The 25,410-nt window shown below is 38.1% G+C and overlaps 1 protein-coding gene across 2 annotated transcripts; it reads left to right on the top strand.

Annotated features, from left to right (window-relative positions):
• Nucleotides 1-580: 580 nt before the first annotated feature.
• PUM3 (pumilio RNA binding family member 3) lies at nt 581-24,886 on the top strand. Of its 2 annotated transcripts, none has more exons than XM_027709585.1 (18): nt 581-637; nt 903-1,009; nt 2,863-3,045; nt 4,912-5,047; nt 5,793-5,868; nt 6,582-6,675; nt 6,897-6,963; nt 7,488-7,662; nt 9,236-9,339; nt 9,881-9,959; nt 11,612-11,710; nt 12,802-12,855; nt 14,388-14,468; nt 16,340-16,482; nt 17,261-17,483; nt 18,543-18,630; nt 20,143-20,233; nt 24,635-24,886. In XM_027709585.1, exons 2-18 carry the CDS (start codon nt 913-915, stop codon nt 24,762-24,764), a joined length of 1,920 nt encoding a protein of 639 aa, XP_027565386.1. In that variant the 5' UTR covers nt 581-637; nt 903-912; the 3' UTR covers nt 24,765-24,886. The 2 variants fall into 2 exon arrangements, with proteins under 2 accessions (XP_027565386.1, XP_027565387.1); XM_027709586.1 differs by lacking the exon at nt 581-637 and adding an exon at nt 680-814.
• Nucleotides 24,887-25,410: the final 524 nt, after the last annotated feature.

Raw genomic sequence — 25,410 nt, 5'->3', positions numbered from 1 at the left:
AAATGTCCTTCTTGAAGTGGCTGCCCCTGCCCAGATTGGCCATTTCTCAAGCATGTCGTCTTGCAACACTGAACTGAGACTTCAGCCTGATTTTGCTGGGACTTCAGCCTTATTTTACAGGCGGTTTTAGATGTCCCTCACCTAACTGCTCAGTCTGTAGCCAGATATCCAATGGATAACGATTCCAAACTACTGTGCACAAAGCATTGTTCAATAGTACTAGGACCTGTGATAATAAATCTTACACTTAATGGCCTCTTAGCAAAACCCAGCGTTCAGTTTTCACTTCAAACCACTGCCTTGAATTTGGTCTACAATGAACATCCGTGAAGTATTTGTGGGGAAATCCCACGCAATCTTTAGTCCAGCACTCCTTTGCTAGCCAGCACCTCTTCAGTGGTGGAAGGGGAAGAGGAAACCTATTTTTAGTTCTACCGCTAGTGTTACTGTTCACAGTATTTACTTCTAGTTTTGCCGTCGGTGTTACGGTGACCCGCGCCCCCGGCACAGGCACGGCGACGGTCCCGCGCTGTACGGCACCGTGCGCGGCACTGTCGCGCGGCGGCGGCGCGGCGGCCAATGGGGAGCGGCGGGCGGCGTGGGAGCCGCCGGGCGCGGACGGCGACGCACGTGTGTGGTGAGAGCGGCGGGGCCGGGCCCGCACGGAGACCTCCATTCCTGCGGCCTCCCGGGAGTGCCGCGGAGCCGGGCCTGGCGTCCCTGGGGAGCGGGAACCGCGGCCGTGCCCGGCTGTGCCACTGTGCCGCCCGGCGCCTGGCTCCGCGCCGTCCGTCGGGGAGGGTTTGACTCTGCCGTGCGTGTTAACCGGGGGGCGCGGGCTGTCTTTTCGTCACAGGGGATGCTCGGCGGTCCAGTAATCCTGTCTCCCACTCTGTTAGCAGTGTTGTCGCCATGGAGAACAAGGGTAAAAAGAAGTTCGCGGGGAAGAATGGAAAAGCGCCGCGTGGAAAAGTGCCACACGGGAAGAGGAAGTTTAAGAAGGATAATGGTAAGAAGGCAGAGGCTCGCTCATAGGAGCCCTGGCCCAGTGATTGTGGTTGTGTACTGGCATGTATGGAGGTCTTTTTGTTTTGGTTTTTTTTTTTTTTTGCCTTGGTAAATGGACGCATGAAACGAGTAGTTTGGGAAATGAGCGAAGAGAAGTGGGTGTTGTCTGCCTGAACTTCAGTAAGGCTTTGACAGTGTCTCCCCTCCTATAAGATCCTCACAGAGGTGCTGGTGAATTACAGGCTGGTGAGGTAGATTGAAATCTGTCTGAAGGGCTGGGTCCAGAGAATGGGATACTCTGGTTGGAGGCCACTGGTTAGCGGGGAACCCCAGGAGTCAACACGAGGTCCGGTTCTGCTCAACAGCCTCATGGGTGATGTGAATGATGTCACAAAGTGCACCATCTTCAGATTCACTGGTGACACAGAACTGGAAGGAGTGGCAGATGCACCAGAGGGTTGTGCTGCTCTCCAGGGGGACCTCAGCAGGTGGGAAAATGGGCTGACAGAAGCCTGTGAGGTTTATCAAGGAGCAAAGGGCAGACTCCTGCAGCTTGAGGGGAACAGCCCTGTGCACTGGTTCATGCTGGGATAAAGCAGCTTTCCAGAAAAGATCCTGGGGCTCCTGGTGGTCAGATGAAACATGAGCTAGCAATGGCTCATTGGATGCTGGGCTGTGATAGGTGGAGTGCTGCGAGCAGGGTGAGGAAGGTGAGCCTTGCCCTCTCCTCAGCTCTCTTGGTGAGGCTTTGCCTGGAGTGCTGTGTCCAGCTCTCGGCTCTTCAGTGAAATAGAGACATAGACTTACTGGAGAGAGCCCAGTGAAGGGCTGCAGAGATGATGAAGGGACCAGGGTGTCTCTCCTAGGAGGAAAGGCTAAGAGATCTGGAGCAGTTCAGCCTGGGGAAGACAAGGCTGAGGGGGACCTTGTGAATATACACAAATACCTGAAGAAAGGGTTCAAAAGCAGAACCAGACTCTTTCCAGTAGAGCCCAGTAGCAGGACCAGAGAACAGTGGGCACAAACTGGAACACAGGGGGGTCCCTCTCAACATCAGGAAAGACTTCTTTACTCTGGGGGTGACTGAGCACTGGCAGGTTGCCCAAAGAGATGGTGGAGTTTCCCACATTGGACACAGTCAAAAGCCACCCGAACATGGTCCTGGGCAACCAGCTTTGGGTGGCCGTGCGTGAGCGGGAGGATTGGACCAGATGACTTTCAGAGGTGCCTTCCAACTGTAGCCATTCTATGACTACCTTGCATTCAAGATTATACTGACTGTATGAGGAACTAACTTGGAAAAGTAAAGCTGAAATGCTTTAAATAGGTTGCATGGAAAGCCCATTGTCTCTAGTTGATTCACCTAAGATACTCTCCATCAAAAATTTGGAGTTGGTAACCTTTTGATTCTAGATTTGTTTTCCCACATTAAGAAAAAGTTTATTTGAGAGGTGAAGCTAGGTTGTGTGGAATTCCTGTGGGTTAGGATTGGGAAGACTTCTTTCAGCAACGTTTGCTCTCTTCTGTTTGGAACAGATGATCTCAGAACAGCTCTGACCATAAACTGTGAAAAGATGATTTGGGGATTGATGACTGTGATGTCAGGGATAGTAAAATTCTTGATGTAGAATAATGCTTTTTATGCGTGCTGCGTGGAAAATAATGCCTGGGCTAAACTTCCCCGGAGAAACCTGGGGGCTGCAATGAAAACACTGGCTTTGAGAAGCATGTAAGAATTACTGTTATAGAGTTGTTGTTACAAAGAAGTTTAATTCTTGTTACAGTAGTTTTTTTAATTTTGAAGCAACATAAGCTCTATGATAGCATTTTAATTTCTGGTTTGTTGATTAATAGATTCAGGTCCCCCAAAGAAGGTCTTTAACAAAGGAGGTGAGGAGGGAAAGCCTAAATCCATTTCCAAGAAATTTGTTAAAGGACAGTTAAGACCTGGAAAAGCTACTGTCAAACAGTTCAAGAATAAACAGCAACCAGAAAAGTTTGCAAAGAAGAGGAAACTCCAGGATGGTGAAGAGGGAGGTGAGCAGATTTTTAAGCCTGGATACCAGTGGAGGCCAGGGTGGGAAACACATTGTTCATCTAGACCTTCTTCTTTCCCCCTGCCTTGTTATCACCTTTCCAAATTGGCTGAATAACTCCAGATTTTCTTCCTGTTTGGTCTTTGCTGTGGGAAAAATTACTTCCTTTGACTAAGCTTGAGGTTGAAGTCATGAGATTCAAGTTACAAATTTTCTTGGAAGTCAAAATGAAAGATGCAGTAGGAAATTTAAATAAGTGGCATGCCATCATAAAGCTCTGTTTATTTTAATGGCAGTGCTAAGTGGTTGGCTTGAAACTGGCAATTTTGACACGTTTGGAAAATAGAGAGCTTTTCGTAGACCATTTTGGAAATGTAATCGACTGTTCTTAAAGTACTTGCTATAAATTTTGGAATAGAAATTCATGACACAATGTTGATTATCCTTTACATGTCTAATTTCTGTGGTCCAAACAATCTGATCACCTCCTTAAAAAAAAAAAAAAAGGACATCACGGGTGCTACCACTGCTTTTACATTTTACAGCTTTTTTGTTTGTTTGTTTATACAGAAAGACTAAGTAATTTTCTTGTTTTATCACTGTTTAAGTAAATTTGTTATTTAAATTTGTTTCTTCTGCATGAGATCTTCATGTTGTCCCTTTTCCTGCTGTGAGGCAAAGCTCTACTGGGACAATTAAACAGCATTGTAAAATGAGAAATGGAATTTTATGTGAGGGGATCTGAAGTTCTGCAGGAAAATGGTACTTGTTTGTAGGACAGTAGATGATGTTGGGTATTTTACTGTTGCTGTTATTGCAGATTTGCAGAATGGCTTTTTATGAAATATGCATTGGATATGTGGAAATCTTAGTAGCAACAGAATGTTCTTATTAATCTGCTTTAAAAAAACCTGAAACCCAGAGAAAACCTCTAAATGTTGTTTATAAGAGTAACTGAAAGCTGCTGTGTATTGCATAGTGGCACTGCTCTCAAAGCCTTACAAGTTTTGCTTGTAAGGAAAAAGAGTGTGATAGGGGAGTGATATAAAAATCAATAATATGCATTGTAAAAGGAAAGCATGTTTTTTTGGATGGGAAAGCCATTTAAGTGCAAGGTGCTGAATACCAATAAGTGGTGCCTTAAGGTCTAAAAATTTAAAGCTGTGTCTTTAATGTTTCTTTAGAGCCAATAGTTAGCATGACTTGCTTCTGTGAAGCCATGTATTATGAGAGAATGAGTTTTGTCAAGGTATGAATAAAGCTAAAATCAAATTCTTGATGTTTTTCCATAATTAATTTTTGGCACTTCTCTAATGTTATTTTGCCTGAGTTTTTTGTGTGGAGATGTACAGCTCTTGTATAGTAAAATCCCACTCTTAAGGAATTTGACTGAATAAAATGGTTAAGCTTGTAAAAAGGCTTTAATTTTTTCCCGTTTTCTGAGTTTCCAGATGTGTATTTTTGAGTTAGGGGTCTCCTTTTAAGAGAGGGAAAAGGTATGTATATATATATGTGTATATAGAGTGAACTAAAAAGGGAGAACTACTTGGGGCTGCTATAGGCTGCTAGGTACATTTAAGTCAATTTTCAAGGTAGTAAGAGATTAGCAATGCATCCTTTGACAGCTTTGAGGGAAAAAAAAAATTCATTGTTTGCCTTCTTCTTCCAGTATTCTAGAGGGAGCAATTGCTAGCTTAGCATACTTATTCAGTCTTTAAGCTTTCATGTTAGCTAGCTGGGTAACGGCAGGCAAAGGTCCTGAATTGCTAGCAATTCAAGTCATGGATCTGCCACAGTTTATACTGATAAAGAATTCCGTTGCTCCTCTTTTATTGACTGTAGAAAATGTATATACTTTTGTCTTAAGGATCAGGTTCTAAGAAGCCAAAATGGAACGACTTCAAAAAGAAAAGGAAGGAGTTAAAGCAAACGAGACAAATTAATGATAAAAGTAATTACGACATAATTGTAAAATCGAAGCAAATATGGGAAAATGTGAGAAGGTAATAAGGATTTTTTTTCTTTCATTCCATTAACTTTTAGTCAGAAGTTGCCTGAATACTCTCTTTCTCCTCTTGTAGTTATATAAAGCTGTATTTTCACGCCGGAACTCCATGGGCGAACAATAACGTTGCATGCAATTTTGTAGGTTGTTCAGAGTACGGTGACCCATGGTGCTAGAAATGTCTGCATTGAACTTGTATTCTAGGCTAAAATTTGTGAGTAAGGGCTTAAGGAGTTGTCTTACTTTTTTTGAATCCTGATGCACAGAGCATGTACTGATTTACCCTGATCCTGCAGTGGGATTACTGCATGAGTTTTTTGTGAAGGTTCATCTACTCTGGGGATGTAATTCTAGACATGTGGCCTCATATCAGCAAGCCAAGTTAATTTTGCTTGCTCTAAGTATCCTTGCTTTGCAATTTTGGCTGTAAGATGGTTACAGATCTTTGGAAGTGTAAACAACTCTGACTGCAAATTTGAGTTTATGTTTCAAATAATGCTGTTACTGGAAAGAAGAATAAGGTTAAAGTGTGGATATCTGGTTTGGTTTCCAGGAACTGAAGCAGCTTAATTACATCTTTTTACAGGCTTAATGAATGACAATATAAATTTGGATTAGCAGAAGCTAACCTAGTTTTATTTTGTACTGTCTTGCTTCTTAATTTATAGATATAATTGAATCATACTAAAAAAAAGCTGTTTCCTCAATTAAAATTTTTTCGCTGGGTTTTTTTTTGATTATAGGAAGAAATGCGATAAGGAGAAGAGAGAAAAGCTAATGAATGAACTACAGAAGCTTCTTCATGGGAAAATTAAAAATGTAGGAAAAACTAAAGGCATAGTGCATGAGTTCACCAAAGCTTCTTTAAAAAATTGTGTACTATAAAAGAACTTGTAAAAGTATAGCAGTGTAGTACCTGTTCTTCCGAAAGCTACAGGGAATTTTTTTAGACTGTGAGTAAAAAGAACAAAAACAGGGCTGAAAGACTACATTTGGCACTTCTATTTCAGGACAGTAGTCCTGGGATACTCTGTCTGTCAGCTGGCTATTTAAAAGGCTGTCTGTTTTGCCAAGCAGCTTTAGTGTAGTGAAATTTGATGTTAACTGAGGTTCAGGAACTCAGAGTTTTGATTAATTACAATTATTGCTTTGCAACTTTCTAGAGAAGATAGTGTCCTGATGCTTAACTGTACTAAATGGTTTCTTTGCTTCGTTCTTGAAATGTAATGGCAAAGGACATGAAAAAAAAATGAGATACCATTTAATGGTTTTATTTCAGTATGGAAAACCTTAATGCATGTCTTTAATTGCCAGCAACTGCAAGTATTGCCTGTATTTTGTTTGATAGAGTACTTGTAAAGGGGTAAAAGACCTGAAATCTTAATTTGTTATAAACACGTAACTGCTTTTTTAATTGGCATTACATGCTACACATGGCATGAAACTGTACTAGAGAGCATGTACATTAAAATAAATACGGTGCCTAGTGGCTATTGAATGGCCCAGGGTAATGAAGTATCTCTGTCGTTCAGCTGGCATTTGCACATGATTCAACTCGAGTGATCCAGTGCTTTATTCAGTATGGCAATGAGAAGCAAAGACAAGAGACATTTGAAGAATTGAAAGGTACTTTCTTCCCATTTACATTTTACCTTTATGTTTCTGTATTGTTGTTAGGAAGCATTTGAACAAGCCATATTGTTTTCTCTTTAATATTTTTAAATTTTTTTCTGAACTAATGCATCATTTCTAGTGAGCTCTTCATCCTTATGTGAGTAATGACATCTTGTTTTGTGAAGTTACTGTAGTGAAAAATAAAGCAACTAAATGCTTCTCCCTTCTTCTAGATAGCCTAGTAGAGTTGAGCAAGTCAAAATACTCCAGAAATATTGTGAAGAAGTTTCTTATGTATGGGTGAGTATGAAGTGAATTTGCTCATCTGTGTTGGGATGTTTCATTTCTAGTGTGAATGCTACTCTTAATTTATAGTACATTTATCATGAATAAAAAATAAGTCTCTGAAAACGTCTTTATAATAGGGATGAGACGGGGGAGTGTGTGGTATTGCTAACAGTGTTTTTCCTTTTACAAAACGTAAAGCTAAAGCTGTACCCATCAGGGATAACATGCCAAAAAAAGGTCAGATATATGCTCAAAGTTGATCTTTGCCTTAAAATGACCCTGGCTTTTAAAAATTTTCTCTGCATAGTAATTCGGAATGGCATCCTCTATTCTGTAGAATTTATCCATTGGTTTTCTTTTCTTTCTTTTCATTTTTCCATATTACCGGCTTTCTTGCCATGTTTCCTAAGTGCCATAAGGCTAATCCAGATGTATATATTTCATGGTTTCTGCACTAAAACTTATTACCTAAATGTGTTTCCAAGCTTACCTCTAAAAGTTTTAACTCTTGCTATTTATCTTTCTCCATGAAACAGGACAAAAACACAAGTTGCAGAAATAATCAAAAGTTTTAAAGGCCATGTGAAAAAAATGCTCCGTCATGCCGAGGCGTCTGCTGTGGTGGAATATGCGTATAATGACAAAGCCATTCTGGAGCAGAGGAATATGCTGACAGAAGAATTATACGGGAACACTTTCCAGGTTTACAAGGTGGTGTTTCAATACTTAGGAGTTTAAGATGATTTAGCACCTAACGGGGTCCTGTTAGTAATACCTTACCTATCTTACGTCCTATTTATTTTGATGAAATTTCTTTCTGTCAGCTGTCGAAAGGTAGTCCAGTTTAGCGTGTTTAAGGTGTAGTTATTACTTGCATGTTTCTAGTCTAGATGAAATTGTTGTGTTTTTTTCAGTTTGAACTATGTAAAATATTTTATGTTCATGTGTGAGCTTGCTCTGCTCATCCAAGACAGTCTATTATAATGTAGTTGCAGTCGTCATGGTATCATCGTGTCTAGTCTACCGTCATCCTTACTGAGATAAGATTTAGGCTTAATTCCCCATTAACACTGTAGATGACTCTTGTGTCAGAACTGCCTTATATTTTGTGAGAACAGGGTGTGGGCAGAATGGGCCTGTATCCATATACAGTATGCCATTTAGGCTTAATTTTTAACTTTTCAAAAAGTACAACCTCCTTTCTTTTGAATTCTGTTTTTATTTTTTTCTTGCTGACTTGAAACGTTGTTTTCCATTATAGTCATGAATTTTGCTACAAAGTACAAAACTGTTTTACACAATTACAGGGGAGTTACTTCTGCACCCTGTTGTACAACACAGCATACTTTTACCCAAGATTTCTGTTAAAACTGTATAAGAAATTAACAACTGATTTCTGAACTGTATTCCTGTTTTTTTTTTTAATAAGAGGTTATTACAAGTTTTAATTAAGCATTTTGCAACATTGTAATAGAAAGGTGTGTGTGCTGTGATTGTGGGGTGTAATTTGTTCTGGGAAGTAAAACAACCCATAAAAACAAGTGCAATGATACCTTTTGTCATTCCAGTGTTCTTGGCATGGGTGCTTCAAGTAGCCATACATTTTGGTGCAAACCTGAAACTCAGCACAATGTAGGTTTATTAAAAATGACAAGGTAGTCTTTAAAAAGACCGCTCCAGCAGGGACAGTTAAAAAAATATTCTAATTTTCTATCTAGTCAGACTGTTCTTCCAACAACAGATTATTTTACAAGTTACCAGTGTAATTCTTTAGTTGAGATACCAGGAAGTTTTTGTGTATGGAAGGTGTATGGTATATATTCCTCCTCTCTGCTGTTCCTGAACTGGAATTGAGCTGGGCCTTTGTCAACTTCTCAGTTCACTCACTTGTACACTCTGATGTATGTGTACATGTCATGCAGGATTTCTGTTTAGCTGAGGAGCACCTTAACATAATACCGGTTTTGTGTATTTTACCTTGTGTCCAACAGTCTCATGAAGAGCTGATATGATTGGCAAAAAGCGGCTCAGACCATGGAAGTAGTTTTTGTTTGCTAGTGATGAATATTTGATTTGTAGAAACTTAAGTTTACAGCTTCTGACATACTCAAAAAAGCTAGCTTTTTATTTCTAAAATTGTAAAATTTGTTAATTTTGCAGAAAATAATTTTGGTTTTGATATTGTTCATGACTTTTTATTAAAAAGGGACTAAACATTATAATTTTTCATAAACTCTGATACTTACTGGGAGCAGCTAAACCTCTGATTGTGCATTCGTTTCAGACACCAGTTGTCCCAACACTGGATAAAGTGTTAGAAGCTCAGCCTGAAAAGAGAGAGGCCATCTTGGATGAAATGAAACAGATTCTAACACCAATGGCACAAAAGTAAGGACAAAAATTGATTTAAAGTGTGGCAATCTAGCGTGAACCAATTTGTTTCTTACATACAAACAATGACATCAATATTCTTATAAACTCATATGACAGTGAGTCATCTCTCATATCTCATATGAGAGATCATTTTAAGCTGTAATGTTGCTGTGTTGTATAGTAAGTAACTATGCTTTTGTCCCAGGTGTCATAACGAATAACTTATCTTAATATTGAACTCCACTTCTATAAACTGAAGTGTCCCCTGCCCCAGTCAAACCATTGGTAGAAATCCCACACTGTGATATGTTTCCATAATGCATTGTTAGATAAGCTTCTCCAGTGGTCTTTATGAGAAAATAGGTTTTATAACTTTTAAGTTTCAGTAGAATCTTCCACATATTCTCAGTGGTAAACATCTAATCCAAACTGACTTTATGTGTTTTTGCACACCATCCTGCCTAACTTTTTTAAATACAAATGAGGTATTGCTAGCATATGTTAAAATGATTATTTGTGGGGAACTTGTTGTTTATATTCATCTATCCAAATACAGAGAGGCGGTGATAAAGCACTCACTGGTACATAAAGTATTTTTGGACTTTTTCATTCACGCTCTTCCAAAACAAAGATCTGTAAGTATGATTATTTTGGTTTTGGTCTTCTTTTGCCTTTTCAGTGAAATGTTTTTTATCTTCTTGTGAAAGTATTGTAAGTCAACTAGACAAAAATACACATCTTTCATTTACAGAGTTTTACACATCTGATGGTTCTAGATGGATGACTGGAGAGTAGTGTTGTATGGAGATTTACAGTCACAGTGAACTTCTACATCAGTGCTTGTGAGATCTAGTGAAATGACTTGATGTTTCCTTTCTTCATGCTGAGTGGTCCTTCTCAGCAGCGGGGGAATAATTGAAGCCAGGGCCATAGCTTCCAGTAGTTTAGCTTTCCAGTGTGTAGTTTCTTAACCACTTACAGTAATTGGCCAAAAATCTCTTGATCAAAATACAGTGAGATTGGGCCCTTCTGTCAGCACTGAAAGCCTTATCTGCTATGTCTGTATTGCATTCCAGTTTTAATATTACCTCAGGCATTCTTGCAAAAACAAGGCCTAAATCCATTTGTGTGAAGTGCCACCGTTTAAGCTGGTGTCTGTCAAGATTTCACCAGCCTCGTCCTGGTTCTCCAGTTCAGAACCATCTCACCTCAAGCCAGGCAGAGCCTTCTAAACTTTCTGTCTCTTACCTTCTTCTGCCAGTCTGGTCTCCTGAATTCTGCTTTGTTACTGTTAATAAACCCAAAGTGAAGGGTAGTGGAGTGGCCTGTTCATAATCTATTCTGAGTCTGGATGTTGCCTAATTAAACATTCCTATGCATTGTCTCAGAATGCTTCTGGATTCACAGGCTTATGTGAATCGGCAATAAGGCATATCTCCTTCTTGCTTGGCCTTCTGTGTGGGTGTGCTAGTATATGGAGATCCTCTTTGGGGTTTGGAAACCCCATCTGCAGATCTGTTCCTGCCTATACATACAGCTAGTGACACCAATCGTGTTATGACTGAGCAGTTTATAAGTAATTGGTCAAATGCTTGGAGCCTTTGGCTGGAGAGCAAGAAGAAGCTAAGGATAGAAAGAGGGATAGGTGGGAGTTTCATGTCAAAGAAGTTGTTGGATAGTAATAGAGGTAGTATCTAGTAAACCATGAGGGGATTGTTTGGTTTGGTTTGCTTTTTTCCTTTGGCTGATGGTATTATTTGTCAGATAGCTTCAGAACCTCATTCCTTTGATATGAAGACTAACTTTTGGCTGAATCTTGTCATACCTGATTTATAACATAGCCTGGTGCTTAAATGACTTCTTAGTTCTTCTTACTTTCTGGCTATTACCCTGTTTGTGTAAATAAATTACACCATCTTCAAAGATTTCTCCCTAAATTAATGGTTGTCTTCGTCTCTAATTTCTGTTTCAGTTCTGAGCACCGTGACTTGAATTTTTTGTAATTGGACAGCTGACAAGCTTCAATACAGTTGTGATTTGATGAGATGATTATGATAAACAGTATAGTTTAAAGAAAGAAAGAAAGCTTGTATCATTTACAGTCTTTTGGACTCTTTTTGAGGGGGTTTTTCATAGGTGAAAGCAATGACAGTGTTTCTGTAGAGCCAGAGCGTTTCTGTAGTGTTGTGGGCAGACAAAAAGATTCTTTCAGGCTCTCACCCACCTGCCTTGAGATTTCTCATGCCTTTTCTTTCACCTTTTTGCTTTATCACCATTTCTTGCCCAGGAAATGATAGAAGCTATCAGAGAGGCTGTCATCTACCTGGCACACACTCATGATGGAGCCCGAGTAGCAATGCACTGTTTATGGCATGGCACTCCCAAGGTAATGTTTGGTTTCCCTCTACTTAGTCCTCTGTGATTGTCCACATGGGTCCTTCTGCTAGTGCACATTTTCATGCAGTTAAGAATTTGAGAGCAAGGTTAAAAACTGGCCCCTCTTTATCTATTGACAAACACAAACAGTAATTTTTTCTTTGTGGAGCAAATACTCTCATTAGAACTTCTATAGTGGAAGCATCTCCTTTTATTTTTAGCAGAGATTTTGAAGGTGCCACATTACGCTTTTCCATTTTAAGATTATTGTCCTTTCATTTATCCCACAGATTTCCTAATACAAGTGAAATTGACAGGAGAAAGTGAAATTGACAGGAGAAAGAGGGCAGTAAAAAAGTCATACTGTGAAAACATGTTTGGCTTTGGAATGCTAAGACTTATAAATGTTATAGGAGCTGTGTTTTAGTTTTATCTGCTGATATAGCATCCTGAAATACTTTAGGTGTAATGTATGGCATCACCTCTTGGAAATACTCTAATGCCTCCTATATTTTTCTGTATTAAAAATAAAAAAGCAGTATTAACTGCTTCTTAAAGAGTACAGAAAAAAATATGAAGTTCCTAGGATCTAGGGGTGGTAATGAATCTAAGAAAGACTGAGCAGTGATTGCAAGAACCAAAAGAACAAGCACTGAGGCAACTTTCTGACAAGAATTTCTTGCTAGTAATAGGGTTTTGCAACAAGCTAGGGGTCCTGTTGAATAGGTTTCTTTCCAAATGAAGAGATGAAATTTATTCTTCTTTAAGTAATAAACGAAATATGTGGTGGTTTGGGTTTTTTTGGTTTTTTGTTTGTTGGTTGGGTTTTTTTCCAGTTTTTTTTGGCATCTTCTGTTGCTGGGCTGGACTTGCAAACATACCACAGCGCCTCTCTTGGATTGAGTCAGAATTCAGGTTTAACTTTTCACACTGATTCTAGGTGAAGACTAATAGTACAAATGTGAGTCTTTGGGAAATAATAGCCTTTGCTTTAGTAAGCAAAATGAAGATTATCTTGTTGAAAGGTATAAATAACAGTTTAGTTACTCAGAATCACTGGTATTCAAGGCTCATTTGAGTTTCCTGTTTCCTTTTGAATAGGACAGAAAAGTCATTGTGAAAACTATGAAGACATATATTGAAAAAATAGCAACGGTGAGTGTTCATTAACCATTTATTTCATAGTCTCTGAAACAGAAGTACTTTGATAAAGGCTGATTTGAATGTTCTTTGGTACTGGAAACAACTGTGAGGTCTCAAACTAGTCTTAAAACAGTAGTGGTGTATTAGATAATATGAAATAATTGAACTTATGGAATATTTAGAGACACCATTGTGGGCACTACATGTGGCTTCTTTAAAGTATTTGAGTTCATTATTAGTCCTAAGTTTTCTTTCAGGTTTTTCTTTTATGGAACGCAACTTTATATTGTATCTTCATATGGCTTGTTGGTTAATTCTCCTTGGTTGGGAATAAAACAACATGTATAAAGAAGAGGAAAAAAAAATCAAGATGTGTTGGAGACATTGGAAAGGCTATTTGAACATGCATATTTCTTATAAGATGGTCAATATTTTTTTCAACTCAGGAAGCTACAAAATGGATTAGTGCTAGAGTGACATACAATGGAAGAAGTCCATGTGTTTTATTTTTTTCTGAGTAACACGTATGCTTGGAGACTGCAGCACCAGTAGAGTAACAGATGCAACCAGATTTTCATACAATTGGGCAAAACTGGAACTGTGAAGAAGAGCTTTTTGTACTTCTTCCCTTCCTGGTTGCTGTGTTTTTCTGTTTGCTAATAGTTAATGTAGTCTCAGTCAGTGACCTCCAGACTTTTTTGATCACATCATGAGTGTGCATCCCCAATATGTGTATATTTATGTATAAATTATGTATCTGTACTACTGTACTAGCATGCATTATAAAACATACACAGAAATAGAAAATTTGAAAGAATGACATAAAGATTACCAGAGTTTTTTTAAATTTATTTATTAATGGCACTACGATGGATTGTCTTGTGCAACCCGCTTTGGGGCCCACTGGTCTAGGTAATGTTTCTCTCCATAATTTCCTAATACCAGAATAAATGAGTTGTTACATTTTATAAATTATATAAAAGTGTAAGAGAGTGGGTGAATAATAGCTAACAAAACATTGAGCACCGAAGATGTGGCTTCACTTTGAGGTACAGTCTCACTGACACACAAGTGAATTGGGTTGTGCCCTTCAGAGTATGCTTGGACTTGCACTCCAACAATGCAGTGGAGACTGTATGTCATTGCAGACACATGATCTCCAAAAATACAGTGTGTGACTTAGTTCAGTTTTAAGCAAATCCACTGTAGAAATAAAGTCTGCATGTAATGTTCCTGCAGGAAAATCCTGTGATTTCAAATGATGATTATACAGTAGGATTAGATTAATAGCTTGGATGTGATAAAACAGTGTATCCACTGAGAGTATATCCACAGAGCTACTTTTGTTTGAACAACATATTTCTCTTAACAAGCCTTGCTTTTAGAGAGTGCCTAAATGTTGGGCTTCTCTCCTTTGATGGAAGTAGTCAGAATTTGTTTGTGGTTCATTTTGTGTTATGGTTTAGACAAACTCTCAGAAGTACCAATTCTAAGTCAGTATATTCATAAAACTTGACTGCATGTCTGATGTCTCATCTTTGCAGGGTGAATTTTCTCATCTGGTCTTGCTGGCAGCATTTGATTGCATTGATGACACGAAACTTGTGAAGCAGTTAATTATATCAGTAAGTAATTGAACTTTTCCTAAAATAGTGTATTAAATAGTGTCAGTATGTTTGCCAGTGTATAGGAGGATAAGAGTAGGAATCCCCCTGCTTTTTTAAACTATTTAAATACTTTCCATATTTTCTGTTTCATTATATTTGTGTATCATGGTTAGTTTTTTATTTTCATAGCATTTTCATATGTTTTTTAGTTATTTATTTTAATTAGTTTTTAGGCTAGATTCAGTACTTGCTGAAATTTGCCCTTTTTGTACATGTTCATTCTGGCTAGTGGGTGACTGGAGTCTCTTTAAAGTTCATGTCTTTTGTCATGGAAGTTCGAACTCTGCAAGTTTCAAGAGATTAAATTGGTGAAAGACTTTAGAATAAGGATGTTACCTCATACAATTTACAGGCAAAAATATTTGCATCCTGTAAGCATAGTAATTAACACTGGTGTACGTGTTGTAAACAGCTTACAGTAGTACTCATGCTGTGGCTTTAGGGACTGACAGGTTTAGAGACAGTGGCAGGAAAATAAAGATGATGCAAATGTTCTACATTGGAGGAGGAATATGAGAAGAAAGTGGTTCTGATGAGGCTTGCTTTGAAAAATATGAGCAGTTCTTCCCTTAAGCAATTTTGTATAGCGGGGAGTTGGAATTTTGTACCCTAACATGGAGATTTGGCTGTGCCTTTTTAATGGGTCTGGAGAGATGAAAGCATCTTAGTGCAGAGATGGCTTTTGTTTCTCAAGGATTTTAGCTGTAGTTGCAGCTGGGTTTTGTTTTCAGATCCCAATCTGCAATGCAACAACTTCTGGAAAAGGTCCAAGCAAATAAGTCCTGATTTACCAGAGCTGTCTTGGTATGAGATCATTGAGGTGTTCCTGTATTATGTTACAAGCACTCTGCTTTCTGGAGAGTTTATTAGTTCAGATACTCTGTTTGTCTTTAGCTGAGCTTCCAAGTCATTTAATTACTGAATCATCTGAGATCAGTAATTAATCCATCATCAAAGAGAATAGAATATTTATCGTTTGGTCATCCTATCACATCGATCTGGACAGAAGAGTAAGGGATAACAAGGAGAAGTAGCCTTCACACATAAAGAATTGGCCCATCAGGGTTTATATGAGGTCAAATATAAGGAAAGGATGGCAGGGAAAATTAAAAAAAAAAAAAAAAAAGAAAAGATGAAAACCAGCTCTTCTGATAGTGAATGAAAACTAGTAGCAGATGGTGAGGTGGGGGCATCTTAAAATCAAGCATTGAAGCATACTCTTTGGAAGAAGCCAAGCCTTAAAATTGTCTCAAAGAGCAGTTTTTTCTAAAATACCTTGTACTGTTTATCATTCTGTCCATAATAAAATTTAGCTGTAGGAAGGTAACAAAACTAATAAGATTTGAGGGGGAGAAAAAGGAAAGGGTTTTTCTGTTGTTGTTTTGTGGGTTGTTTTGCTGGTTTGGGGGGCTTTTTTGGTAGTATTACAAAACTCATCATTTTTGTGGATTGGCAGCACATCTGGGAATTTGCAGGTAAGGGAAGGTTTTAAGGTCTTTAAATCCTTTGAGGAAGGTCTTCTCATCATCCCTCAGCTCCACAGAGTCTTAATCCAGGACCAAAGAATATGTGTGGTGCTTTGAAGCTTCACATGTGATTGGAACTGTACACTGTGAGCTTGGCATGTGTAAGGATTTCAGCAGATTTTAACGTGAAATCCCTCTCTTTCATGAGGACTCCAAAAATGCGTAGCTAGGAAGACACCACCAAAGAGAGACAGCATGTCTGTGTCATTTAGAGTTTTTCCCGGTATACTTTCTCACAGTTTTGAAAGTGACCAACAACTGTTATTTTATTAATGTTTCATTGTTGTTTGTTTACTCTTACAGGAAATAAATGCTTCCTTGCCCAATATAATAAACAACAAATATGGAAAGAAGGTCTTGTTGTACTTGCTAAGTCCTAGAGATCCTGCACATTTTGTTCCAGAAATCATCACACTTCTGCAACAGGGAGATGGAAATGCCTATAGGTAACTCAGATATGAAGGTTATTTTCCTTAGAGTCCAGAAGAGTTCACACAACTTTGTCATGATTTAATTTCAATTTTCTTCATAATAAATCTAAGTAAAGTAAATTTATAAAAATTATATTTGTAAGTATTATTAGATACATTATTCTGTCCTTATTTTTTTCTTTTTTTCCTCTTTTTTTGTTTAAATTTCACATACTATGGTTAGTAACTAGCAAGGTATTGGTGATCAGTAGTTTACCCCTTTTGTAAAGGGCAAATATTGTGATACGTTCTGTGTGTAAACTCATATATCAGATTTGGCATAGAAGAAAATTTGTAATATGCATCACTGGTGCTTTGAGTTGGATAAAAGTATATCTCAAAATCTAGCAATAAAAGTTAAAATTACTAGTTTGATTCTTATCTCTGGTATTGACATTGGTGCTTATCAGCTTTGAAGAAGGAGCAATTTTAGATGACTAGTGAGTTGTGTAAGAGATACATCTTGGTAGTTGAGATAACAAAATGAAAATAAACAGGGTAAATTATGATTAACAAAAAACTCTACGAGGTTTAAAGGCAGTCAGCTTTAAACACTTTCTCACTCCATGTGTTCTTAAACTACGTGAGCAATATGTGTTTAATTGTGTGTGAAACAGAGGGAACATTAATGCCTATATTTTAGTCTTACGGTAATTTATATCTGTCTCAAATAGCATGTATGTTATGAATTTCTTGTTGCTTAATGTGCATACATAGCAAGTCTTCTACAGTAGTGTGCTGTCCTTTTTCTCAGTAAGAAGAACACTGAACTGCGTCACCGTGAACTCCTGGAAGCCATTTCCTCTCCTTTGCTTGAATATTTGCAAGAACATACCCAAGAAGTAGTGGTAGACAAAGCTACCTTTGTCTTGGTTGCTGCCATCTTAAGAACAGCTCTTGGTGACATCCAGCCTGCACTAGATGCAATTGCTAATTTAGCAGCAGAAGAGCTGGTTCCGGGTGGCTGTGATGGACAGGTATTGTACAGAGGACAAGGTGCTGAGATCTTGCAGGTCTTTTATATTACTAGAATAAAGTCCTCTCTTTTTCCTTTATGTAAGACCTCAGCATACTGCTCTAGTAGCACTTGTACATTAGATGTGATCCTGTTTTCTGACATTGGGATTACATATTTTATTATTATTTTTGTTACTGCATCTGGCTGGAGTCATGGTGGCTTGAGGCAGTACTTCATATGAGTTGTAGAGCAAGTTACTTCATGATCTTGAATCTTTAGAACTGCTTTAAACATTTTGTGGGAAGGTAGCTGACAAGCATGTCTCTCTTTTAATGTGCAATCAAGCATTTAGCAAAGTTTTATATGTCATTTGACTATTTACACGGAGAATGACAGGGTCTCTTAGCTTTCAGGTATGCATATCTCCCTGTAAGGAAAGATCTTAGATAATAGCTGTTTGTCTTTATAGTATGACCTTCTCCTCAAAGTTGTGCCCCTCCTCTGTTTTGCTGAGTTAGGCTCAGTCAGATATGTGTCTGTAGACTAGAAAACAAAAAAATGCAGTGTACACTATATTTAAGACAGATGTCCTCCAGATTTCCATGGTTGTGCTGGATTTGCACTGTCTTTCCCTTTCTTTAAGATACACATTTTACAGAATTTTACATGAACTAATCATGTTTTCTGTGACTTTCTGTGAAAAGTGTAGTGAATTTTCAAGTCTGTGAAAATGCAAAAGGTCTGGAAGTTCTTGCAGAAGCAGGTAGACCAAGAGATTCTGCTCTGTAAGAATGAAGTCTTTGGAGGAGCGGGTGAAATGTTGGTTGATATGGTTTATATTCCTGAAAGTTAAATGTTGCAGGGAAGATGGTAAAAATTAAACTGGTCAGTTTGAATAAGTATTCAGAAACTCTTTATATTTGTGTAGGCGATAAGTAAATGAATCAGTGTGATGTAGTGTCTGAAGGCAAAGTGAATAAATCAAGCAGAAGTATTTATGGCCAGACATGGAACTGCATTTTAAAACGTCATCACTAAATAATTTGGTTTGGTTTTGGTTTGTCTGTTCCCCTTAAAGCTTCATATTGCAGAGCATCCAGCAGGACATCTAGTTTTGAAATGGTTAATAGAACAAGATGAAAAAGTGAGAGAGAGTGGAAAAGAAGGTATGTGGGAAATTCAGCTTTATTTGATCAAATTGACTTCAGACTAATTGCTTATCTGACCTAAAATAAGATTGTTGCATTTATTTCTTGAGTATACTAATATATGCAAAATTTAACATTAGTGCTTCTATGTTTTTGCTGCTGTGAGCTTCTATACAAACAGAATGCCAAGGATATGTTTGCTTTTTCTGCAAAGCAAGTAGTGGCTGGGGGTTTTTCTCAGGGGTTTACTGTGTATTTGGGACAGAGTTCATTCCTGTTCTTAAAACGGGTTGATAGCTTTGCTAAATTGCATAGCAGTTTAAAGTATAATAATAGAAACAGTAAAGTCTTTCTGACAGGAACCCCTGTTTCATTAGTGCTTGTGAGCTAAACTGTAATCTTTAGTGTGTTCATTGATCCTGGTGGATTAATGCTTTATAACTGTTATTACAATAATTCGTGCACAAAAATAGGACAACTTTGCTAGTTTATGTTCCATAAGGCAGATAATGGGCACAGATGTTCTCAGTTTAGCTTTTAAACCTATTTTATTACGTAACTAAAATCTTGTTGTGTGAGTCACCCTATCCTAATAGTGATTTCTTTTTCTCATACAAAAACCTCAAAAAATGAAAGGGACTGAGTGGCAAAGTATAATCTGAGGGAACTTCTTTGTGTGTAGTGGTTTTTTTTCTATGTAAAATTATCAGACCTTGTTAAACTCTTTATTTCTTTTCTTCTTGCTACAGTCAGGTAGCCACTGTTCCCTTTAAAATATGTTAGTTGTACTTTATTAAATATTTTTGAAAGGAGGTTGTTTTCCTACTTCTCAAGGAGATGATTAAAAATGTGCAAAGGGAAAGTTTTATGAGTGTCTTTCAGAGGCTAGCCTGAGATGATGATAGTAATCTGGATTTATTTCTGCTAACATCATGCAATTCCCAGTTTAAGCGCATGCTGTTCCCTTTGGTTTCCTCCAAAAAGTGCCTTGCAAAATTGTTGCTCCGAGTTCATTGAATTGGCATTAAAAACCGAGCAGTTGTTATTACGTGTGGAACAAGTATAAGAACTGACCTGTCTTCAGGTGGAATTTGGATCTAAAGTGATGTGAAAAATAGCTTCAGTGTTTGTTTGGAGGTTGGAGTTTGTTGGGTTTTTTTGGCATTATTTACTGCTAAGTTTGCTCAGCATACAAGTTCTAAGCAGTTTTCATGAGGGTCAGTTCTTCAAATTCAGCTGAGGACCTGAGGTCAGACTAGGTTCTTTGTTTTGCATATGTCATTAGTGTAATAAGTAATTAGTGCTGCTATTGTCTAATAAATTTCAAGCAGTACTTGGGAGTAGTCTAGCATCTATGAAGATTATGCATTGCATTGAACAGTCAGTTATTTAGAGGGAACTTTGTGAATAGTTGGTAACTAAAAATTATTTGATTAAATTGCAACTAGAGAGAACTTTTAACAGGCTTTTTTGTATAAAGATACTGTGTCAATTTTTTTCTTCTCCCTACCTCTTTCCCACGTTTTACAGTTTGCTTTGGAAGAACACTGGTGGAACGGGTTGGTATTGAGAATCTGAAGACCTGGGCAGAAGTAAATAGAGGTGCCATTATTCTGTGTTGGTATGTAAGGCACATGGCCGCTTCTGGTTAGATTGCAGTGTTAATTTCTTGAACAGCTAAGAGAATATAAATTGAAATTTCTACCAACAAAATCTACTGTATTTCATGCAACTGGCAAGTCTTCAATGGAACAGGGAAATGGAAGAATTCAAGCCAGAGTTTTCATAAGTTGTTCCTTGAACTCTATCTTTTGTAGTACTAGGGAGTGGCTCAGTATTGGAAAATCTGAAGATTAAAAATCAAATTTATTTTTAAAGTTGTGCCTACCATGTCTTTGTTTTACAAGCACAAAATTCTCAAAAGAGCAGTCTACAAATACCTACATAAAAATAATTAATGTAATTAGTGAAATACCTGGGACTGGTGGCAGCATACAATAATCTGGAAATTGTTTTGTTTTGTTTTGGTAAATTATGCTTTGTGTTGATCCCTTAATTACAAAGCCTAAAAATTTCTGATACTGGAGTAAAGAAATATTTGAAAGAGACCATGCATAAGAATAGACTATGCGAAGGCTTATGATGAGCTCATGACTTTGAAGCAGCGAACCATGCAACTAGTGAGATAAAAAATACTCCACAGGAATCAGACTAACAATAACATTTTGTTTTATTGAATGTGAACAGCTGTGTTAATCATCGCTGCTTTCGCTTTGTAGCTTCCTGTCAGTAGAAATCGAAGGTTTTGCCTTTAACCCAAAGTGTGTGGTCTGTGTTCTGGAACTTCTCTGTCAGCCTTGCACTTCTGGCTCCTTGTAAAGACTTTCACTGAACCAAAGTCAACAAACAATTCAAACAGACAACATGATTTTGAAAAATAAATCCTCTGCTTTCTTTTTGCTGCTCTACTTTTCTTTCTCCTGAAGTTACTTTAGACTCCTCACTGTTTGCTTTACTTCTCTGCTACTTTGATGTTCTTACTCTTTTGCAAGGTGAATCAAAAGCCGTTTTCAACTTCTGTTAGTTAATCTGAGTTCAATTCTAACTTTGTTTAGGCATTGTCATTCAGATCACTAGTGAGAAGAATTGCTAGTTGAGGAGTAGTTGCAATCCAGATACAAAGCCAGTTTGCACAACATCTTAATAGTCATATGGATCTGGCTGTTAAGATTGTTCAGCTGCCAGAATGATAATGCTCTTTCTTTGCCTCTCATAACAGGCCTTTAGAATTCAATAAATGTATCTAATGTCTGTAAATTACTGATCCTGCACATGAATGTTTGGTGTAGTTTTGTTAGAAAGGCTTATTTATGACACTGTTAATTCTTGGAGTTTTTGCCTTTGACTCAAGGCTGAAGAGGTTCATTTAGCATGTGGTGTGGCTGGTGTATGTACTGAGCTGTTTAGATTGTCCAAATAAAGTTGCAAAGTAAAGTAACAGATTTTTTTTTTTCCATATTTAGCACTTCAGTAACTGGCTATCACTGTGGCAATAGTCTTTGAATAGGCTTTGAAGACTTACAGATAAAACAGGAAACTATTAATTGCTTATTAGAAAAAACTAGCACAGTAGTGGTGTATTTTATGGAAAGATCTGTGAGGAACGGCAGTCTTTCTCCCTCTCTGGTATTACTCATGTCACTACAGGATGGGACTTTGACAAGTGTCCTTTGTTACTAAGCAGGGGAGCTTATCTCCCAGAGTGGCAGTATTTTCACCAATATTGAAACTTAGAGGAAAGAGAGAAAAGAGTATATTGCTTCTTTGTTTCCTGGAATTTTATTCTTAAGTTTTTTGTTTATTTCACTGAAATTTGAATCTTTGGTAGATTAAACTTCTCTTGATGACTTTTTAGGCATGAAGTCCTTTTATTTAGGCAGCTGAAAACACATAACCAGCTCCTTTTGTTCCATTTCATGTGACACCTGCTTACCTCAAAAACATATAGTAATTAATTACATTTTTGTTTAACTACATGCACTGAAGTCGAGAGATTATCTAAATCATACAGCAATAATAAATTGAATTTAGTCCGGTATAGATAGTAACTGCAGGGGTTTTTTTACATGATATAATTGTTGAGTTTTTAAAAACCTCCTCATTTAAAAAACCCAGATACTTCTTTTGTCATAAGGGAGCTCAGATCCCTCAGAAAAAAGTGATTTTCAGACAATGCCAGTTCTCCCTGAAGCCGTGATTGATTTTTGTTTTGTTGTTGGCTTTCAGAAGCCATCTGTCACATTCATGCAAATCAGAAACTTGGAATTACTCAGTGAGTCCATTTGAAGGTTTTTGGCTATCTAGTCATTATTTGTCAGTTACAAGCAGTCATTGCATGTGCTTGACTTCTTAGTTACCTGGTGTAATCTGGACCTTCACCTTTCCTTGTCCTACTTGGTTTTAATTTGATTTTTATAAAAAAAATCTGGAACCTGGTTCTGACCTAATACTAGCTTGAGGAGTCCTAAGGTAATGAGAGGACCCTCTGCAGGCCAGCCTAGTGTATAAAGTCTTGCAAGTACTTGAATGTCATGGATGCAGGTCTGTTTACTTTCCTATATATGAGTCTTCTGGCTGTTTTTTAATTTGTAAGTGATGTGTTACACCAGGGTAGAAAATGGGCAAGAACTTACTTCACCAAATGTCTTATCGACCTCCATGTGTTATTCGTGTAACCTGTAGGAGTTAGGTTTTATATCCACAAAATACATACATGCCAGCTTTCTAGATCTTATAAAAACTTCCAGAATAATAGTTTTGAAACCTCCCACTATGTTCACTATGTTGGTCTTATCAAACATGCAGATGTTCTGTATTAAGAATAGCTGTCTTGAAATACCTGTGGATACTAGGAGTTTGAAAGCAGCTGTACATGTATAGCTGTCAGCAGATGAAAGTAATTTTTAGAAATACATAAAATGAAGTCCAAAGTGTCTTGCTATTTTGTCCCTTGTGGTGAGTGAACCACGTGTACTTCTCTGTGTTAATTACCAATGTGATCAGCACATCCTTTGTTAGTGCTCTTGACTTTCTTGCTGTTGTCAGGGGTACATGACTCACAGAAAAGATAAGAAAGTATCACCCTCACTTGTGTTGAATGTCCCATGCAGTACTGCCTGTAGTGTTGCCATCTGGCACAGGATTTGGAGTTCTAAAGGAGTCAAAATATAAATCTCACCTTAAGCTGCATTAATTCCTTTATGTCTTCATCCAGTTTGCCATGTCTAATCCTTTTTTAAGAAGTAGGTGAGAAACAAGCTTTTAGGGAGCTGCAAAATTGAGAGCTACTTGGAAGAGTCTTAGGGATTGTAAGAACTTGAAGTATCACGCAGCCTGCTTGACACCAGCACATGGGTGTTATAGTTTGTTTCCAGTCTTAGTTTATTTGTATGTCAAACTTGTAATTCTGATTTGCACACGTGGTTTGCACACATCGGCTGTAGAAGACACTTTTTTTAGGCAGTGTTCACTCATCGTTTTGAAGTAGCAAATTAGCTGTGCCATTACCTCTATTGATTTTCTGTTGCAGTCCAAGAACATTTCACTGTTAACTAAAGGAGGGGAGAAGGACAGTCAATGCCTATGTTGATCTGCATAGTGGAGAAACTTTTTCTTTTCTAATAGTATTTTACATCTTATGATGAATTTCCTTGTTTCTGAGGAAGAAAGTTATGTGGGAAATCTGGTTGTTTTCTAAAAGTAGTATGTAAAAGGAGAACAGAACTGGTAAGGGTCTGTAGTCCTGCACTAAATGTGCCATGGAAGTACAACAGTGAAGGTACTTGAATGTATTAGATGTATGGCACTGTATGCAGTTTTAGGACTCCTGTTGCAGGAAAGGTATCAACAACTGGACTGAGTTTAATGAAGAGTGACCAGCACAGTCACGGGCTGGATCCCTTGGCCTGGTAGGAGAGGCTGTGGGGCCAAGGCTGTTTAATCTGGGAGAAGGGGCAGCTTGTGGGCACCCAGCAGCATCCCTGGCACCCATGGGAGGGAATGGAGGAGAGTTAGTCCCTTCACAGCAATAGGGGGCAAGAGGCAGTGGCACAAGCTGAAACACAAGAGGCTCAGGCTGAAGATAAAGGAGCAGCCTTTTCCCCATGAGGATGGTCCAGCAGTGGGGCTGGGGCCCAGGGAGTTTGGGCTGTCTCCAGCCTGGCAGGTTTCAAGCCAAGAGTGGGTGAAGCCTTGGACAACCTGGTCTGACCCAGTGTTTGAACATGCTTTGAATAGGGATCAGCAGTTCCCTGCAGACTGATTCATCATTTGTTGGTTGTGTTATCACTTGGTGTTTCATACTTTCTGGAATGTTTTACATCTTTTTATAAGAGGAAGTAACAGAATCTGGCCTGAACGATATTCTTCCCAAATAGTTATTGTTTCCTTACATGGACAGCTTCTTTTTCTATGACCTGCATGCTGACCTTTGACATCCTGTAATTTTTCCTGTTTCTTGTAGCCTTCTCCGGAGCACTGATGAAAAAGTGGCAAATACAGTCAAAAAAGGACTGAAAAAGCTCATCCCAAAGCTGAAGCAGAATAAAAACGTAAAAGGAATAGAAGCATTACTGGAAAAATTGACTTCCTAATGTAAATGGAGATAAAATGATTATTTACATCAATGCAGTCCACTGAGATTTGGTAAGATTTTGCATCATGGTTGTTGAAAGAAGCAATGTATGCATTTGTATATTAAATAATTTCTAAAACAGCTGGTCATTGTACTCATTCTATTGTGCACAGTAAAAGATTGTTCTCAGAGATTGAAATCTCGAGAAGATGTAAGAGCTAGTGGAAACTTCTGAACACATAATCAATAAGTTAAATCTTTTCTGATAACTTGCTCAAAAATGTTTTGAGTCTTGTTAAAATTTGCACATACGTTGTCATAGTTACCATAGAAACACAAGCATCTGTTCTGGAGATATTGTGTACAGGCAAATACACTTGTTCTTAATCCCTTCCCTCCTGGTTTCCTCAAAAAAACAAACAAGGAAAACAATTCAAGTTCCATTCTTACCCTGTGATGGAGGCCTTCCATCATTAGGAACTAACAAGAATAGAATGAAAACAGTCTGACCTTTTTCAGAGAAGGTCCTGAGGGAGCAGCTGACTATTTCAATGGACCACAGTTGAGTTTTGTTTTACTCAAGTCTTCTGAGAAGTACACACTTTTAAGCCCTGAAAAAAAACGAGTTTCTTCGTTGTAATGGGGGAGGGATGAATTTGCTTCTG

Source organism: Neopelma chrysocephalum, unplaced genomic scaffold (genome assembly GCF_003984885.1).
Source record: "Neopelma chrysocephalum unplaced genomic scaffold, ASM398488v2 Primary Assembly neopelma1_96814, whole genome shotgun sequence".
In the NCBI taxonomy this organism is placed as follows: domain Eukaryota; kingdom Metazoa; phylum Chordata; class Aves; order Passeriformes; family Pipridae; genus Neopelma; species Neopelma chrysocephalum.
Note: the sequence above shows the minus strand (reverse complement) of the source record. Positions and strands in the feature narration are given on the sequence as shown.

Excerpts from the sequence above, each read along its gene's own strand:
- PUM3 (XM_027709585.1), top strand. The coding sequence starts at position 913 with ATGGAGAACAAGGGTAAAAAGAAGTTCGCGGGGAAGAATGGAAAAGCG. Across the intron at positions 17,484-18,542 it reads CGGGTGGCTGTGATGGACAG|CTTCATATTGCAGAGCATCC; the intron begins GTATTGTACAGA and ends TTCCCCTTAAAG. Across the intron at positions 20,234-24,634 it reads GGTGCCATTATTCTGTGTTG|CCTTCTCCGGAGCACTGATG; the intron begins GTATGTAAGGCA and ends TGTTTCTTGTAG.